The sequence below is a fragment of the Fundulus heteroclitus genome, chromosome 15 (assembly GCF_011125445.2).
Source record: "Fundulus heteroclitus isolate FHET01 chromosome 15, MU-UCD_Fhet_4.1, whole genome shotgun sequence".
NCBI lineage: Eukaryota > Metazoa > Chordata > Actinopteri > Cyprinodontiformes > Fundulidae > Fundulus > Fundulus heteroclitus.
The window spans coordinates 14,656,292-14,675,492 of NC_046375.1; the positions used below are offsets into that span (position 1 = coordinate 14,656,292).

Consider the following 19,201-nt stretch of genomic DNA (forward strand, 5'->3'; position numbering starts at 1 on the left):
ACATGGGCTAGGTTGTTTGGATATTTTTTTTCCCTCAGTAAATGAAATCATCATTTGAAAACTGCTTTTTGTATTTACTCAGGTTAAAACGTCTGTGGTGATTTGAAATATTAAATTGTGACAAAACAGACAACATTTGTAAGGGACGAATGCTTTTCACGACATTCCACTCATTGACACTAGGTCTGACCTCTCTTGTGTTTTGTTTGGATGTTTTCTGTCCATTTATTCCCTTCACTTACCAACTGTGCTCTGTGGTTCTCCGTCAGCCTCCCATCCACACCAGCCCTCCCCCTCACATCCTGCAGCAAACAAGCCCACTGGGATGGAGGAGAAGCCCCGGAGGCCCTTCTTCTCTGCTTCTCTCAGCTCGCCATCACCTCGCAGTAACCCAACCCGGAGACGGCCAATTAAACACGACTCTTGGGTGGGTAACAAGCTAAATGCCCTTACAAAGTCATGTAACAAGTGATACTTTTTTTCTTTGCTACAACGAGAATACATGTTGGAATACCAAAAACTTAGATAAACTTCAGAGTTGTATCTTAAACCTGTTTTGTGTACGGTGTACGCTTATTCATGTCTACATTGCAAAATTACATCCAAAATGACAGCAGATGATGATTTTCACTTGGAGTAGGGCATTTGACTGTTTATCTTTTTTGTTGTATTCAAGTTTCTGACTTCTGAAAATATTAGTTTTTGTAAACATGTCTAGATACAGTACTTAGTTGTAGAGAACATAAGTAGAAAATCAATAAAACTGGAGATGAAAGAAACAAATAAACTTCTAACTTGTCCTTGGGGAAAAAAAGGACATTTAATTTTGTATTGAGTCCAAATTTAACCAATCATCATAAATTACAGGCTTGCTTTGATTTATGAAAAGTATCAAAGAATGCAAAGAGGCTTACTTTCTGATTTCAAGCAATCTTCTCATTCTTCAGTCAGTTGCAAATGTTTACCACTAGATGTCACCATTTTCTTTATAAAATAACTACTAATTGGTACGGGTTGCATGTTTTCCCTGGCAACATTTTTGCCTAATCAGAAAACATGTTAGTTAATTATTACTTCTACTCTAGCATGTTTAGCCCTCTTCCATATTTGGCCCCACACTGTATTTTCTTCCAGACTAAATGAACAAAACAGTTTGAGAGTTTAATCCCTGTGCATGTTGATTAGGGTCCAGAAATGGTGCTTAAGCCCAACAACCTAAAGGAAGGGCCAGATTCTAGAGTTTGAATCCTGCTGCTGTTAAAATTTGATTTGTCTTTTGAACAGAATACAGTGTGAGAGAAAGCTGACTCAGTGAAGATGCCAGATTATGATTGGCAGAACCTTATGTGTGCATTGATCTACATTGTTGTGCCTCAACAGGATGTGGAGGATGGATTTGATGATGTCTTCTCAAGGTAACCTTTTGCTTTATGACTGCAGGTTTTGTGGGAATATGCATGAATGTGTAAAAGGGAATTGATTGAAAATCCTTCAAACCGATTTTTTACACAATTAAAGCACAATTCAAGACCCTTTTTGTTGATAATTTAAGAGTAATGGACTCCTCCACGTTTGGTCAATCCCAGTGGAAGTGAGTGCCCTGCAGCACAGTTCTATATATGAATGTATCTATACAGCATCCAAAACTGAATTAATTAATTTGTTGCCTACAATCAATGATGAAACATATAAACAGGACATACTTTACAACTCTGAAAATACCATAGTTTAGTTCCTCCTCAAACTGTTAAAGAGTATCAAAATAATCTGATTCTGGGCTCACTATCCCAAATAAATAAAATATACATGCAACAGCCTTCTTTGGTTTTTGTGTTCATATACCGATCTGAGTGTGCACACGTATGTTGTTGCACTGAATAGGCAAGTGTCGTCTATAATGTGACCTTTAGCGACGGAGTGTGGAAGTTAAGCTCTTGTTGCAGATTTCAAAGCCGTGATTTTCACTAATGACACAACAACAGATGATAATGTCACAGCAATAATGCTTTCTATATCTTGTGTAGAGCTGCTGCAAAGCTGGTACCCATTTGTAACTGTAAAACACTTTACAGATATTTTGCCAATTTCCGTGCTCTACTGCTTTTGAGGCAAGCTGCGGTTGTGATTAAAAACCAGTTCTAGCTACAAACTTGTAATAATTTCAAAGCATTAATAATCAAAGCAGTGTGAAACTGTATTATAATTGCCTCATAGAGGGAAGTTTGCAGCAATTACAGCTATTTAATAGGGAAAGACCAAAAGAGATGTCCCAAAGACGAAGAAACCACACACAAAGCAGCTCAGCCTCATTAAAATATAATATTATTAGTTATACGAGGGTATTATAGTTGTTTTTTGGTTGTCTGTCAGAACATAAACCATTTAAAACCCTAAAATAGGACTTTGGAACTAGGATTTACTTTCTTTTTGATCGCAGAGGACTATATACAGATGTCAGTAATTTAAAAATAGTTTATAGTTGAAGTTAACATAAGTTTTGAGCAAGAGTTTTCCCGAAATAATATCACTGAATTATACCATTCAAGAATACAACCCATTTTAAACATTTTGCACTCATCTCGTACAACACCAATTATGATAGTTCTACTTTCCTGCTCTGGTCTTTAGCTGGGGTAAATTTTCAACCTGCTAATTTGTTTTTACATCAATAAATGTGATGGAAAAGCAAGCAAGCAGGCAGGGAGGGAGGGGTGGGGGATGGATGACATAAGGTCATCAAAAACTACTCTAGTTTCTAGAAAAGGTTCCTGCTGTCAAATCATGATTTAGGAGGAAAGAGAAAGCCTGATTCAGAGCGTTTTTGTCATTTTTCTGTGTTTTGGGCTTGACTTTGTGTTTTAAATGTAGTTAGGACTTTTTGTTGTACTTTCTCTTGTACTTTTGCTTTTTGATTTTCTTTAGTTCATTGTCTCACCTAGATTGCGCTTGTTGAAATGAAGGTTTGGTGGGAAGAAAAGGGAACACGAATAGGAGAAGGGGCAAAGTGACCTGAAGCCCGCTGAAGAACCGGTTATTTTGCTATTTTATGATTCCGCTCATATCGTCTTGTTGATCTAGGGTTATAAAAAGGAGCCGTCTGTCAGGAATCAGTTTCAGTTTGTACCGAGCTTAAAGACATTTCATACCCACAGATGATGGTTTTAAAATTATTTTTATAATCATGTCTACTGCAACAAAAGATGTGACTCCAATTGACAGTACCTTTAATTGGGAGGTTACTCAGAACGTATTTTAGTTTGATCACCCATTGTAATCTATCTTATTTGTAAGGGTAAACTAGTCTTAATTGAAAGAAAGTAAAATGTAAAATCTTTAGAAAAACAAAGGATATAAACTATATGAGATAATTTACATCATTATTTACCTCCATGGGTCACTAAATAGTCAACTTTTTTTGTTTACTTGTTTGTTTACATGTTTTATTCCCTGCTCCATTCTTATTTTTAATCCCATGTTTTCCTGAATATGAATCCTTAACCTACAAAAACAAATAGGAAAACTTTGACATATACCATATTTAATGTAAATAGCTGGCACCCTTCGCATTTCACTAAGCATTGTAGCTCTGCCTAACAGATAGGTTTGCTGAGACAGACTTCAAACGTTTCGGGGAAAGCGAATGGATTGATGGCTAAACACACAGATGGCTGTGTGTTAAAAGCTTTCTGCAAGTCTGTGGAAGTCAGGAACGAAAAAAAAAAACAGGAAAGTTTTTCTCAGCAACGAGGAAACGTTGGTCTTAAGTTTTGACTGAAAGGAGAAGAACCAAACTTGTAACATGCAAATCTGACATTTTGGGGAAAGCATCAAAAGATGGTGAAGTGTTAAAGTATTAAGTTACAAAAAGTTTTCGTCTGAAAGACTGAAACCTCTGAATAACATCGAGCTGTCCTGGCTTTCAAACCGTTTAGTATTGCATGCACTAATTCGAATAAAATGACGTGTTTGCCTACCAGGCACATACATAAGTTTAATATACATGCTCAAACCTTGTGAAAATTAATTTTAAATGAAATCCAAGATGGAGCCCTCCATGATGCTATGAAGTTGGAACAAACTGAATTAGGGACTAACAAAATGCAAATAAAAGTAAATGATTTTTCCAATTCTCATATCTAAGAGCTACAAATCTGAATATGAGATAATTCTTGATCAAACTGGTTTAGTTTGAGAGAGTTTGCATCTTATTGCCTTTAAGACTTACAAATCATTCAAATAGTCTGTCTTTATAGTTTTACTGTTAGTAAAATAGTTTTAATTGCATGACAGCAGCAACACTAACACTATGGGTTGCTAGCATCGTTTTATGGTTTCTTTGCTTCACAGTAACAGATGATGCTAAAAAATTATTCTAATTAACAGTCTCCACGCAAGCTCTTGAATCAGTCCTGTGTAAAATGCCTCTTGGTATAATATTCTGAAAGTCATTCAGGTGGAGCCTCTGGGCTCAGGGCCGGGGCAAATGGATCCCACAATTAATGACTTCCCAATCCGTGCTTGTAGATTTAATTAAACAACTCAGTTTGGGTTTGGGATTTTTTTAAATTGATGTTAACCTCATGTAGCTGCTGGCTCAGCGGAGATCTATAAATAAAACTCATTTAAATCTCATGAGTTATCTTTTAAAAACAGTAAATTAAGATTCTTCTGAATGTTGAAAGTATTTCAAAGTGCAACAGAGGCAGCACATGTGCATGCTTATTGCCTATATCTTCTCTTCCTTTTCATAAAACCTCTTTATTCCACTTTAGTGTCCAGTTTCACTTGACACAGGTTGTCATGATTTATTTTGTCTGTATTTTGGCATGCAGCAACATGGAGGTGGATGAAGCAAGCACTGGTAAGAGATGATGCATCATGGGATGCTGCATGTTGCTTAAAGCCATTAAACTGGAACACCAGGCATTTGTATACATTGAAGAACCTTTTTTCACTCTGGAGTTTTCCAGTATTCTCAAGGTCTGACTAAGTATGAAAGGAATTGTATACATATAGGAAAGTAAAGAAAAAGAAAACAAAATATGAAAATTGTGTATATTTGAAGACTCTCTCTCCCTATCAATTCATCTATAAGCTCTCTCCATCAGTCCAACCTTCCACCCACCGTTCATATATACCGGCTTTTCCTTGCAGTGTCCTGCAGCGCTGGTTCCTATCTCCATCTGACGTAACCTGGCATAACCTTATAACTTATTTATATAGGTTAAAAATACTGAAAACTGTGAAAATGTAGTCTGGAAAAGTATAAGGAGCTCTGATAACGAACCTTTTCGACACACAGCGGTTGTTCAGGCGGTCAGGCTCAGACTAGCTGGTGGATTCTCGCCTGTGTCTGGTTCTGAATGTCTGTGGTTTTCTCTGTTAAACTCTAAAGCCCAGTTATAAACTGTATTAAAGGTTAACTTGGTGGAAAAGCAGGGTTTCATTATAGCTTTATAAAGCAAATAAAATCTTGGAATTTAAAAGGAGATTAGGCAGAAAAAAAAATCATAAATAGAGAAATGACTTCAGGAACTGGGATTTCCTCTCCCCATAACGCTGGCTTATTATATATATGTATATATATTTTGTATGCCTCACGTGATTAGGATTTCTTCTTCTGATTTACATTTTAAAGGCAACAATTACCTTGTGGATATTTGTCAAATGCATCATGTTCATCTGTCCATCTATATGCAGAATTCAAAATGTGGAGATAAAGTCTAACTTTATTGTTTTTAGGTAGGAAGACATTTCATCGTAGGTAAATATCACAAATTCTGAAAACGCAATTAATAATCATGTTTGGGAATCATGGATGTTTGACATTTTGAAGAGACGAAATATCGACCATTATAGCAAACTATTTTGGTTTATTGATAGCTCATTAATAGCCTCTTTTCCATTGACACTCAAAACCCTGGGGCTTTCGAGAAGCTTGGGCCTTCTCAAATCACGGGTAGCATTTACATACACATTTACCCGACTAATTTCACTTTCCTAAGGCTTTACCTTCCTGGGGCTTTGGTCCCTCAACCAGCCCAGTACTTTGCTCTGCTTTCCCAGGGCTTGTCAGGGGGGTGGTGGGGCTGCATGCAGCAAGAAAAACTGTCCACCACAAGGGTGGACTAAGGAGCAGTAAGAAGATGACTTTACAAACCTATCGATTTTATACCCTTAATAATTTATCACAAAAAAGTTGTTTAAAGATGTTTTTAGGTGAGAAAGTATACCTCCAAACTTATTCTGTGCAGTCATTCATCAGGATTATGAGCCAATTCTAATTCTGCTCAGACTTGGCAGGAGTGGCAGAGACCCGCTGACAGGCTGGCCTCGCCAGGGAGACCAGCCTTGCTGCTGCGGCGTTATTACTTGGCCAGACCGTCTGTGATTTCCCGCAGACTGGAACTGTTTGCTGCGACTGAAAAGTCACTATAAAGCGTTTACTAAATTAGTGGGAAATATCTGCGCATCACAGATATCAAATGTGAAAACCTTGGCTGGATTTACTTGGTGTTTTGAGTTAATTATAAACTGTTTTGCAACTGTGTTTGTGTTTGTTTGTGTGTGTGCACGCCTACACTCAGAGCAGGCTCGTTTTCCATGGCAGAGAACGAGGAGGAGACCTGCTCAATGCATATAGCCTTTATCCTATATAAAAATAATTTAGCTATCAAAAGTCTGTGGTATTGTACATACAAATCGTCCTCATCATTCCAGCCATGGCTGAGGAAGAATTATACTCATAAAGCTCTAAAGATCAGTCTCGTCTCCCCTCCCCTTTTGCCACCACCCACACAACTGCAGCCCCAGGCCGAAAGAAGCTGTGCTTTATTGTTATTTATTTATTTATATCAATGGGAGTAGAATAGAATGGAGCCCAGGAGTGAGAAATAGGGTTGGGGTGGTGCAAAAGGGGCAATAAAGAGAGTTGCCCATCCTGTTCCTTCGGAGTCCGGATGAGTGGCAGCATGGGTGGAGGGATATGGATACATCTTCTCTGCATTTGTCTGGTTGACCGCTGTCTTCTTGCCTCCACCCGCTGGACTGGAGTTGTACTGCAGTAATTCCTCACAAAGTCCCATCCGTCATAGGGTTGTTTTACATAAATGGCCCCTAGCTAATGGAAACACGAAAGCTCAAAAGCCCCAGACCTTGGTTTATTCAGGTAAACCAAAGCCTGGGGCTTTAAATCAGGGGCTTGTAATGGAAAAGAGGCTAATAATGAATAATAATGAGATAATGAATAATGGATTTAAGAAAATAAGGAGTTTGTTTTATTACGTAAGATCAACTTTATTTGTTGAATTGCACAAAATAAATACTATAAGAGTTAACCTATGCTTTGAAAGTAAAAGCTTTCCCTTAATACAGCCAAGGAAGTGAAATAAATAATTTATTGTCTGTCATGAAAGCCTCTCACATTGAACTTTGCCCATTTGTCATTTCAATCTTTCAAATGGGCATCTTCTGTGTGCCATTACTGCATTATATCCTATTTTTTATCTAGAATTGTCATCCTTTGAGAATCCTGTGATCTTCTCTGAATAAAATGTTTTATGTCTCTGACCTCTATAGCAATGTTCTGTCTTCTTTTTTTTTTTTTTTCGTCCTCTCTCTCTGTCAGACTGGCCGAGCCCCACTCCAAACCCGTCTCTGACAATGCAGCTCTGAGTCCCTGGGAGGTCTCCGGAGAGAATCTGTTGCCTATTGGCAACAATTATTTTCAATAACACCAGCTGGCAATAGATGCCCGTCACACAGCATCAAAGAAATTGAACAGAAAGCACACACTGCTGCCCAAGAAAGACGGAAAACAAACAGAGTCTGCATAAACCGAGTCAGGGAGGCTGTGTTGTTGTTTCTTCTGCAGCGAAGCCAACAATACATAAGCTAATACTGTAAAGGCTCTCCAACTTGCACTCTGCTTAGAGTAAAGAGTAAGCAGCTATCACTGGTCACAATGAGATTCTTACAAACTAGGTAGGGAAATATGGGTCACTCAGTGAGCAGTACAAGGCAAGCAAGACCTAAATATCTGCTGTGTGAAATTCCCACAGAGGATCAGATTGTGATTTCAGTGAAAGTTGCGTAAAAACGTCTAATAATCACAGCCCATAAATGTGTTTAACAGACTTGTTTCTGAAAATTGGAAAGCTATTTAATCTTCTTCTTTTGGCTGCCAACTTCTCTGCAAAGAGTCCAATGTTTGAAACATTAGATCCTGGCCTGAGACAGAATAAATTACACAGTACAAGTGCCATCTGGATCATGTGTGGTTCTTGCAGTGCCAGACTCATCATGCAATCCTATGTGGTTATTTTATTGACAATATTAAGAAAGGGCAAAGGTTTACGCTCCGCGGCTACATTATTAGGTACACCTTTTCAACAGCTTGTTAACACAAACAAGCCAGAAACATGGGAGCAACCAGGTGGTGTGAAGATGACTTGGGATTTTCTTGCAGGCCCATGTCTCAGAATAAGAGCTCAAATAACATCTTGTTATAACCAAAGTGTGTGGAATACAATCTCCGAGTCCACAACACGTCAACCCTTTGGCACAAGTGGGATGTAGACGGAAAACCAGATGGGAAAACAGTCAGCTGTTGCTACGGTACAGGCTCCCTGAAATGTGATCACAACACATTGAGAGACTGTCGCCTAGCCTGGCGAGTCTCTATTTCAGCTGCAAAGTTCAAATGATAGGGTCAGAAATTGAGGTGAATTACATGAAGCATGGGTCCTTCATACCTTGTATGATGCTTGTGCTACCGGAGGGATAATGCACCATGGAACAAAACTCAAAAATGACCATGTCATTAGCGAACTCTAACTGCCTCCATGGTCACTAGAGCTCAATCCAAAAGGGCAGCGTTGGGAAGTAGGAGAACTGGAGATAGACGTCATGGATGGTCAGCTGACAAAGCTGCTATAACTGTGAAGCGATTATGTCTCTATGGATCAAAATCTATGATGGAAATTTCAGAAACATTGTTGAAGCTCTGCTAATAATTTTAGATTTGGGTCTGACCCAGCATTATAAAGATGTACCTAATAAGGTGGCTGGTGAGTGTAGACCTTCAGCGTTTTGGCCCCGGATTTTTATTTGCTTGGTCCCATACTTGAGGTAGATGTTGTGGCTTTGCTCATTCTCTGTGATCACGGAACTGTGATCTTTCGTTTTGTTTAATCTATTAACAAAACAACAGGGGAATCTGTGTCATTAATGTTTAAGATCTTTGAAAATAGATGAGATTGTTAATTTTTCTAATGAAATTGAAGTGTTTCTGCAGAGAACTGCTACAAACGTGCGAACTGGGAACCAAACTGCCTGAAAGTTGTTTCCTCCAAAACAGTCGCAGTGCTAAACCAGACCTGATACAAGATTTGTTCTATGACTGGTTTGAATGAAGATGGTGAGAAGCAAGTTAGTTTTTCCACAGTCAGAGAGCCACCTCAGAGTTATACCATCACATTATTTAAATGTTATGCAATTCTTGCATTATTTCCGTAGAACATCGCAGTGTAGGTAAAGAGCTTAACTATACTGTTACTGCACTGGTGCCCTCATGTCTTAACTTTGATATGTCACACAGACTGATTAGTGACGCCCTATGGTCCAAGGTTTTTATCTTCAACAATTTTTCTTCAGCACATAAAAAACTTGGCCAAAAAGCACTAATGCGTGGCTCCATCTACCTGGAACATTTCACAGCAGAACCTAAAGTTGTAAAGTTTGACCTTGAATCCCCTTTGAACAAACATTGTTCATTGGGGTTTGGCAAATCTTTAAAAAAAAGCAACCTACCAGCTTTTAGCATTATAAAATATTCTGTTAGGAATATTGTTGTGATTTTCTATAATTGGGGCCTCTTATACAATCTTATCTTGCTTAACACTGCCAGGTTTTTGTTGATTGGATGAGTCTTGTTTGTAATAAATTGTATTTTATATTCTGTAATAGTTTAAATAGCTCTATCTTAACAATGAGACATAAAGTCTCATTGGAGCTCAGCTGTATAAAAAAAAGGATATGAATACAGTGCCTTGTAAAAGTATTCACTCCCCTTTGCTTTTTACTTATTTTGTTATATTCCAAACTGTAATTTAAATGTTTAGTTTAAAATCTTATTTCCGGTGATGGATCTTCACAAAATAGACTAGGGTGGTGGAGTGAAATGTGCTTATGTATCCACCTGTTTGCTATAAAGCCCCCACATAGTTGCAGCACAACCAATTACCTTCAAAAGTCACATGATTTGTGAAATAATGTCCACCTGTGTACAATCTAAGTGTCCAATGATCTGTTGGTATAAACTCACCTTTTCTGAACGGCCCCAGGGGCAGCAGCACCACTAAGCAAGAGAGACAGTACAGAGACCAAAGGTAAGCCTGAAGAAGCTGCAGAGCTCTACAGCAGAGACTAGAGGATTTGTCCATAGGACCACAATATACCGTACACTCCATAGAGTTCGGCTTTGTGGACAAGTGGCAAAAAAAAGCCATTGCTTACTGTTAACAATGAGAAGGCATGTCCTGGTTTAGCCAAAAGGCCTGTGGGCAACTCCCAAAATGTATGGAGGAAGGTGCTCTGGTCAGATGAGACTAAAATTGAACTTTTCTACCAAGGAAAACGCCATGGCTGGCTCAAAGCCAACACATTCGGTCACCCCAAGAACATTATCCCACAGTGAAACATGGTGGTGGCAGCATCATGCTATGGGGATGTTTTCCAGCAGCAGGGACTGGGAAACTTGTTTGAGTGGATGGTGTTAAATGTGTTGGAATGGCCTAGTCAAAGTCCAGAGGTCAATCCAATCGAGAATCTGTGGTTGACTTAAAGATCACTGTTCACAAGTGACAACCATCCAACAGGACAGAGCAGGAACAGCGTTGCCTTGGGGATTCTGAGAAAATCCCAGTGGTGAGATGTGGCGAGCTTGTAGAGACTGATCCAAAGCCACTTGCAGGTGTAATTGATGCGAAAGGTGGCTCTACAAAAAATACTGACTTCAGGGGGGTGAACAGTTATACATGCAGAAGTATGTTGCTATTTTGTCCTATTTCTTGTGTGATTCAAAATAAAAATATATTCAAAATTGTAGGCATGTCATGTTCTATAAATGAAATGGTGCAAACTCACACAATCCATTAAAATTTTCGTTTGTGAGGCAATAAAAGCTGAAAAAATGGCAGGGGGTACTTTAACAAGGCAGTGTCAATAAATTAATTACACAAATAACCATATTTATCCTGATTAGGCCAAATGAACTTGTGTTGCTCCAGTTCTCGTCCAGATTTTCAACTCCAAGCTTCTCCTTGTTTGTTTTTCCTAAGCACCTTATTGTTAATAGAAGAGCGCTTTGGCAGGAGGAACAGAAAGAACTAGTGCCAAACAAGAACTTGCTTTGGTTTAGCACTCAGACTGGTTTGGCAGAAGAAATACGGTTTCCAGTAGTGTTATAATATATTTCACGCTTGGCGTTCTCTGATCAGAAACTAAAGTACCGTATTGTACAACTGTTTGTGGTGTTGCCATTTGAGCAAAGACACAAAAGCATCTAATAAAAAAACAAACAATCTACTGTTTATTTTTATGTGCCGCATCGTGTTCCATTGCAGAAAAAAATTCCCCCAAAGATTACTTCCAGGGTAATGACAATTAAGATGTGAAACTGACTTTTAAAACCAATTAATCTGGTTTAAAAAATCTAAACAAAGGGATGTTTATTTACAATTACATATCTACTTACAAGTATCTATAATGCTTGATGTCCATTTTCACCCAGTTTCTTTTTATATGATGAGAGTTTTCATTGTTAGTTCCAGCAGCAGCCGCTTTTCTGGCAGAAACAGGCCGACCTCACAGCTACAATCTCATTCAGATGTTTCACTGATGTGTTGTAATCGCCTCATTTATCCAGCCGTAACTGTACATAAAGATGGTATCCCTGTAAATGATGTTGTACTTCCAGCTCTAGTCTCTTTGAGTAAAGATACCTATTTCCAAATGTATTTTTTATTTTTTTTTGCTGTTGTTGTGAGCATCTTGTAATATTGTAAAAGCAGTAGAGTCAGGGCTTTTCACAAGTCTGTTTTGAGCTATTTATCATTCCTCAGATGTAAATGTGTGATTTGTACAGATTGAAACATGAGCTACTTTTACTGCTGCAGGAACCCATTTCTTCTTTTACAACAGTACTGGTAGTAGAGTCCTCATATATGTCAGTAGTCACAGGTGACACAGATGTACACATTTCAATCCTCTTTTTGTAACGCCAGAAAAAGTGTCTGTCCTTTTGAGTGGAAATTATTTGCCCCATATCTCATTATAGACTTAGACTGAGCACATTATTTATTTATGTTTTTATCAATTTCTTAGATGACACTCATTGTAAAAAAAGGGGCACTGTTTGGTGTACGGGTCTGACTGAAGAGGTCTCTTCTTTTTGTATTCATGGCACACTGGCTGACAATGATTGTCACGGATGGAGGTAACGGAGGGTGGGGGGTTCTGGTGTTGTTGTCATGACACCCGCTGCAGAATAATTGAATGGCTTACCAGGTTACACCATGAAGCCTAATTGCATTGTTATATTCCTGACTGAAAAATACCAGCTTGACTGCCTCCTTAAAAACAAAGCTGTGCATTTTGGAAATCAAAGATGGCTTCCTGCGTGTGAGTGATGGATTTATCAATCATGACACACCCCTGTTCAATATTTAGATTTTTGCAATGTAAAACATGAAATTAATATAATTTAAAACCTTTTCCACCTTTAATGTGATGTAATACTCCATTGAAAACAAATAGATTTGATGGAAAAATATAAACAAACATTCAACAACTTTAATGCACAAGTGCTCTCTCCTAATCTAATAGCTTTTATATCAATTTCAACGTTTAGTCTTCTTGGAAACACATCTAACATTGATTATATGGGATCTGATTGACTTCAACTAAAGTTGATTAGTCCCAGTCAGATTTTCCTCACAGTTGCTTGTTTGCATCCTTCAGCTAAAATCATAGTTTGAACAAAGGGATCAGTCAGGAGAGGTCTATACAGAAATTTCAGAAATTTCTGTAATACCACAACATGGTAAAGGTCGTCATTAATAATTAGATGAATTATAAATATATTACATAGACTGAAACTTAATGAAAAGAAAAGACATAAAAGAAGACAACAGCAACACTGAGGGACCTGAAATACTTTCCTGTTAGGTTAGGTTTTATTTGTGACAACGGTCCACTGTAATATTACTATGTTTTTTTTTTTTTTTTTCGTTTTTTTTTTTTTTCCAAAGAAGACATCCAATAATGGGTCAAAACAAATGTCAAATATTATGGGACATTACTATAATATTACTAAGTCAAAATGAAAAATGCTGATGGGATGCACAGTTATGCACCAATTTTAAATTATTTTTGTCTAAATTTCCCCCTATAAATCTGTTTGTTCACAGTTAAATTGTCCAGGATATAAGTCATATTTAAGGTGGAAAAAGTAAGAAAAAAATAAATAAAATTGTCAGGGATCTTGAACTACGATCCCGCAAAGTAATACCATGTCTGCTGCGTTTTTATTAAGCATTAGTTCATAATGGAGCCATTTTCAGTCACTAGGGCCCCCTTTTAACATTGAGACATAAATGGATTTTGTAATACAATCCATATTGGATAAAAGCTATAGAAGCTATAGAATGGACTGTGGATCTGTAATAATCGAATAAAGTGAATTTCACGTTGCCAGTCTAGTTTGTACAGCACATCAATATGCAGACTTGCAGCAAACCTTGAATGGAACCAGTTCTTTGGCACAGCTCTGTTTTATGTGTAGGAGGAGGTGTTGGGAGGGGAGGAGGGGAGTCCGGGGGACTTTGAGGTATATAATACTCCAAACTGAGTCGAGAGTGCCCTGAATACAAATCAGCCTGTGAGGATTTGAGTCCAGGAGACATTTGAAGGTTGCAATCAAACCCATTTTCCACAGTTTAAGCTAAGCTTTTATTTCCCCGAAGAAGTTTACCAGGTGGTTTTACTTTTAAAAAGGTGCTTTTCCATGTTCAATCTATGCAACTAGAGTGGTTTTCAAACAATGTTGCGATGTTACAATAAATGCAGTTGACCTATAAACTGCAATAATACATCCTAATTTGTGTAAAACATGTACAGAATTTGGAAACGTATGCTTTGCTACATATTTATGCACAATAATAAAGAACTTTTTACAAATATGATGTGTCATACTTTTTTTAAACTAGAAACATTTTAATTCTATGGAAAAGGTCAGTGACATTGTTATGCTTTGCAGCACTGTGTAAGTTTTGACCCAAGCGTTAGCTTAATTTGAGATGTATTGAATGGTGTTTGAGGTCAATATACAACACTTGGCGTGTATCAATGCTCCGTGAGGGCTGCCCTTCTCAGAAACTTCCCTATGTAACTCGAGAGGGTTGGAACTGTTGCTGAATGGGTCGTGTGACCCAGAGCAGAGTGAATGTGGCCTTGTCTTTGCAAGTAACTTCATGACTTCTCAATCTGCTGGAGACTGTTTAACTTCGCGACAGCACAGTATTTTCATTGGCCTTCAGGGGTGCTAAACCTGGAAATTACAGGTCTAGCGCCCCTAGTGGCTAAACGTTACAAAAGACTGCTATAAGTGTCTGGTAGTCTTAAAAAAAAAAAAAAAAAAAAAAAAAATCACGTTTCGACCTCTGTAACTTAATGTATAGACAAACAAGCCAATATCAAATATTTAACTATGACTGTTTACTTTTCTTCCCACTAACCTGCTCAAAAAAAAAAGAGAAAAGTCTATTCAGACATTCAATTCAACCCACGCTGTTGTGCTCTCAAATATTTCTCCAGCTCTGTGTGGGCAATCAAAAGCAAGGGCATGTTGCTGTTTGGCTTTGTGACTGAAAGTCAAATCAATAAGACTTTTCATTAAGCTCACTGCTGAATCAAAGAATAGATAGCACAGAGCAAGTGCATGCGTCAGCATGCATATATACCCCCAACCCTGATTATTGTATAGCCATAACATAGTGGCCACTGGTGAGTCATAGGGCATATTATCTTATTTCTACACTTTCATATAACAGGGATGTTACTACTTTATCTTTGCTGATGACTTTATAGCATGCGTCCATTGAGGACTATTTACATTGACAGCAACATTAGTTGTACCCTCTGGTATTATGATAAGCCTTAAATAGACATTTAATCTCCGAATCCATTTTTATTTCAGTCTATCTACTGTATTTTGAAAGGAAAATTTAACATAAAGCACATTAAGAAGTAGTTGTTTTCAACAAAATCAATGGAAGCACAATTATACCAATGTGGTTAATATTTTGTAGAATCCGCTTTTGATAATAGGACAGCACTTCACATATTACATTCTGCAAATAAAAAGCAAACACAGAGGAGCGACCTTGACTGTCTATTTAGAGTCTCTTGTACTCTATCCTCCTCGGGTTTTCAGGATTTAGGACTATAGGGACACAGAGGAGCCATTAGAAAAGGCTGATTTTAATCAGCCCTTATTCTGTTGAAAAATCCAACAACAACCTACTGTATTGTTAGTTCACCGGTAGATTCCATCAGATGTTTATCTAAAATCTCCTGATATTCTGAAGCGTTCAGGAAGCGACATTCCTTGGGCCTTTAAAAGTGCGGTTGGCACACAGGGTCACAGATAGTCATTAATCAGTATTATTATATTTATGGTAAACATTATATACTATGTTTAATATATGAAATATATCTTCCTGATATAGTGCAGCCCTGTTAGGAAGACTTGACAACACTTTTTACTGTGGATCAGATGTAATGTTAGCATGCATTCTGGCCTATTTGCTAAGAGGCTAATCAGTCAGGAGGAGGCATGCTAACGACGACAATTCACACCTGGCATAATATGCAAATAAACACGTAGCTATGTCACAGAGTACAAGCCTGTCAGATGACCAATCAACATAACAAGAACAGCTCTGTAAAATCAGACACAATAAATCGCCTTAACTACATCATGATTCTCAAATCAAAATAAACGAGACTTAACTGGGTTGTTCCATCCCATCAGAACCAAGCATGCAGGGTTTTGTTCCACTGGGGACTAATCTTTCGTTACACGGTGGTTTCATTGTGACTATATTCGAGCAGCACTGGCTGTCATGATCAGTGTAGGGAGCAGGCAAACCTTTCTGCTGTGCAGATAACGGCAGCGAGGTAAGAAAACCGGTGAGGATGCAAACACGGTGATCTGACAGTAAACAAAGAAAACCTGTCAGAGTGCAAACAGAAGACCTAATGACGGGGAAAGCTGGTGCATCCTGAGTAGCAATGGTAAAATTAGGGCTCAGACAACAGGGATGTAAACACCTGAGATCAGAAAAACAAATAAACTCATAGCCACTGGAATATCCTAATCTTTAAAGGCCTGGTTGACTGTGAAGTTTGTCCTCAACAGATAGGGGACACTGAGGTAGCATGAACTGCATAACAGCTGGAGAATGCAATCCGCCGTATAGACGGAGAAATGCAGGGAATGTGCAACTGGGTGCCGTAGATATGTATGTTTTCTTTGAGGATAATTAAATTGGGGTGCGAGGAGCGCCCAGAACATGATCAGTGTTGTGTTTTGCTGATTTGTTCTGTGCAGCTCAAATAGCTACAGTTTAGAAGAAAAAAAAATCTGAAACTATTTCCTGTCTTTGTCTCTTTCTATACCGCACCTATTGTAGTTTTAAAATGTTTGTTTCTCTGCCTATTTACTGAATCCAAATGTTACTTCAGCAATTGCCATGAGCTATGGTACGATCATCGAGGTTTTACTGTTGCAAGGCTACAGCAGTGATTTCAATGAAGGAGGAAAGTCCCTGTACATGCTTATAACAGGTGGAAGTAAATGCAGAACAATCATGTAATTTATGATATAAATATGACATGTCATCTACTTTGATCTTCCAGGGTGCAGGATGATGGGGAGTTAAAAGTATAACCTTTAGGTACTATAGAAATGAAATATGACAGCTTCATCCAAAACCACAAAGAGTTGAAAAAAGGAAACCTCTGTGGAAAACTTGGCTTATCTTCAAAAGGAAGACTATCCAGCTATACGTTTAAAGCACTTGCACATTTTCAGAGATCCCCTCTTGAGATGTGCAGCAGCCCTTTAATTATATTCTGTTCTACACAAATGACTGCAGCGTGACTCCCATATAGTTTTATAGTTGGAAGCAATCAACAGTTTGCCTTAAGTTTATGTTTTATTTCTTTTAATGATAAAAGGTGGATCAATTACACGAATGTGCATGCCTCACCTTGATCCTAAATGCCCTCAACCCACTTTGCACTGCTCTGACTTTACAACTGACAGATGGTGCAGCACACCAGCTGCCCAAAGTCTGCAGCTGCATGATATGCATTAAGGAAGCTTATTACTTATACTTTGTAACGAGTTGAATCAGCAATCTTGAACGACACGTGACAGCAGACCATTTCCTCTTAAATCTTTTCCTTGAGCAATGATCCCAACCAACACTGCAGCTATTTTAGCACAGGCGAAGAAAAGAACACAAAGCCTGAAAAAGACGGCGTTTCTTCTTCAACAATCCAAAGTTATTGCAGGCAACCTTTGAAATTTCAGGGTGTTTTAGACTTAACCACGGTCTGATGTCTCCTCCGTATCACAGTCACCAGATGAACCGCTCATTTATTATTCATGAGCGTGTAATTCGTTGCTAATGGGCTATCCAACACATTTTGAAACGGTTAATTAAAGACTGATAAGGTGTTCCAACTGCCCTAATGAATTAATATTGTGCTGATGATAATGGTTGTACTATTTGACTCTGACAACCTATTGTGACTGACTTTTAGAGGTCAGATGTGCTGAAGTACGAACTACTGAGAGCAACATGTCAAACGATAAGTACTAAATAATTGCTCTCCACGTGTCGGGTTTGCCAATAACATGCAAGAAGATTTACAGCATATTACTGCTGGTCTCAGTCTTTCTGACTTTGGATTTTATTGGGGTTTTTTCACTTTTAAAGAACATTATTAAAAGCAGAAAAACTGATACTTCATTTGTTCCCATGTTTTCATAAATAACTCAGCAAGTTTCAGAGAGAAGGAGCGAATTCTGCAACAGAGAAGGTACGCTCTGGTCCATATCCAATAAAAGGAACGTTAAGTGCATTTATTTATAGAAACACTTCATACTTTAATCTCTGAATCATGACTGTAATGTAACCAAGACTCATCTTACCTATAAATCATCTGAACAAATGGAAGTTGGCTGCTTGCGCTGCACTGCGACAGAGTTGACAAGAATTGCTAGTAATTTATAATGCAATGTAATCTGTTTCTATTTTTAAGCTACGTCACTGTAATTACATTTCGGATTAAGAGCATTCTAGTTTAAAGGCCGGATAAAACGCTTCAGCGAATTTGTCCTGTTCCAGGCTCACAACTTCTGGCTTGCGATGGATAAATGCAGCACCTGTTGGTGAGTTAATTAACTCACGCTAGCTGCCTTTGACTTGAAGGATTTATGATCTAGAACGGCAAATAAGCACTGATTGAATCATCTGTGCCCTTACAAAATTACATGCATTCCTTTTGGTAAATGATGCAAGTAAATTTACTCTCCTGCTTATCTTGAGTTTGACTTTGATCATTATAGACTGATATATTGGGTGAGAATACTAGACTCTTGCTTTATGGTTTATTTCACATGAGTCTGATCATTTTCTGTAGACATTTCAAATTATCTTCAACAAATCTGCCCCTTTGTGATGTACCTCACAGTCCTGCTGGGGTCCTTGTTCTTTTTGAGGCACATGCTATATATATATATATATATATATATATATATATATATATATATATATATATATATATATATATATATATATATATATATATATATGTATGTAAACTTTGACTAAGGTTTTGCACTAGATGTCTGTGTTCAATCTTTAGTTCATTCATTCTTTTATCACTTCAGAGATATTGCAAAGTCAAGTTCCATTGTATCATGAGCAGAATTGGAAACTGTTACCTAATAACACACTTCGATTTGGCAATTCATTATTTTCGCACCTGAACAATGGTGTAAATAAATAAATAATAAATACACCCTAAACTCTGCAGAACTGCAAAAGTATCAGATAAGCTAAAAAGG

General features: G+C 37.9%; 1 protein-coding gene across 2 annotated transcripts in view; it reads left to right on the plus strand.

Annotated features, from left to right (window-relative positions):
• The window catches only part of si:dkey-71h2.2 (low density lipoprotein receptor adapter protein 1), a 29,495-nt gene extending 18,735 nt beyond the window's left edge, over positions 1 to 10,760 (plus strand). Inside the window, exons 6-9 of one of the 2 annotated variants that reach the window (XM_036147480.1) lie at positions 270 to 427; positions 1,381 to 1,415; positions 4,833 to 4,861; positions 7,628 to 10,760. In XM_036147480.1, coding sequence (XP_036003373.1) covers positions 270 to 427; positions 1,381 to 1,415; positions 4,833 to 4,861; positions 7,628 to 7,674 — 269 coding nt within the window. In that variant the 3' untranslated portion in view covers positions 7,675 to 10,760. The remainder of the gene's footprint in view (positions 1 to 269; positions 428 to 1,380; positions 1,416 to 4,832; positions 4,862 to 7,627) is intronic. The other variant, XM_036147479.1, reaches the window with a different exon arrangement.
• Positions 10,761 to 19,201: the final 8,441 nt, after the last annotated feature.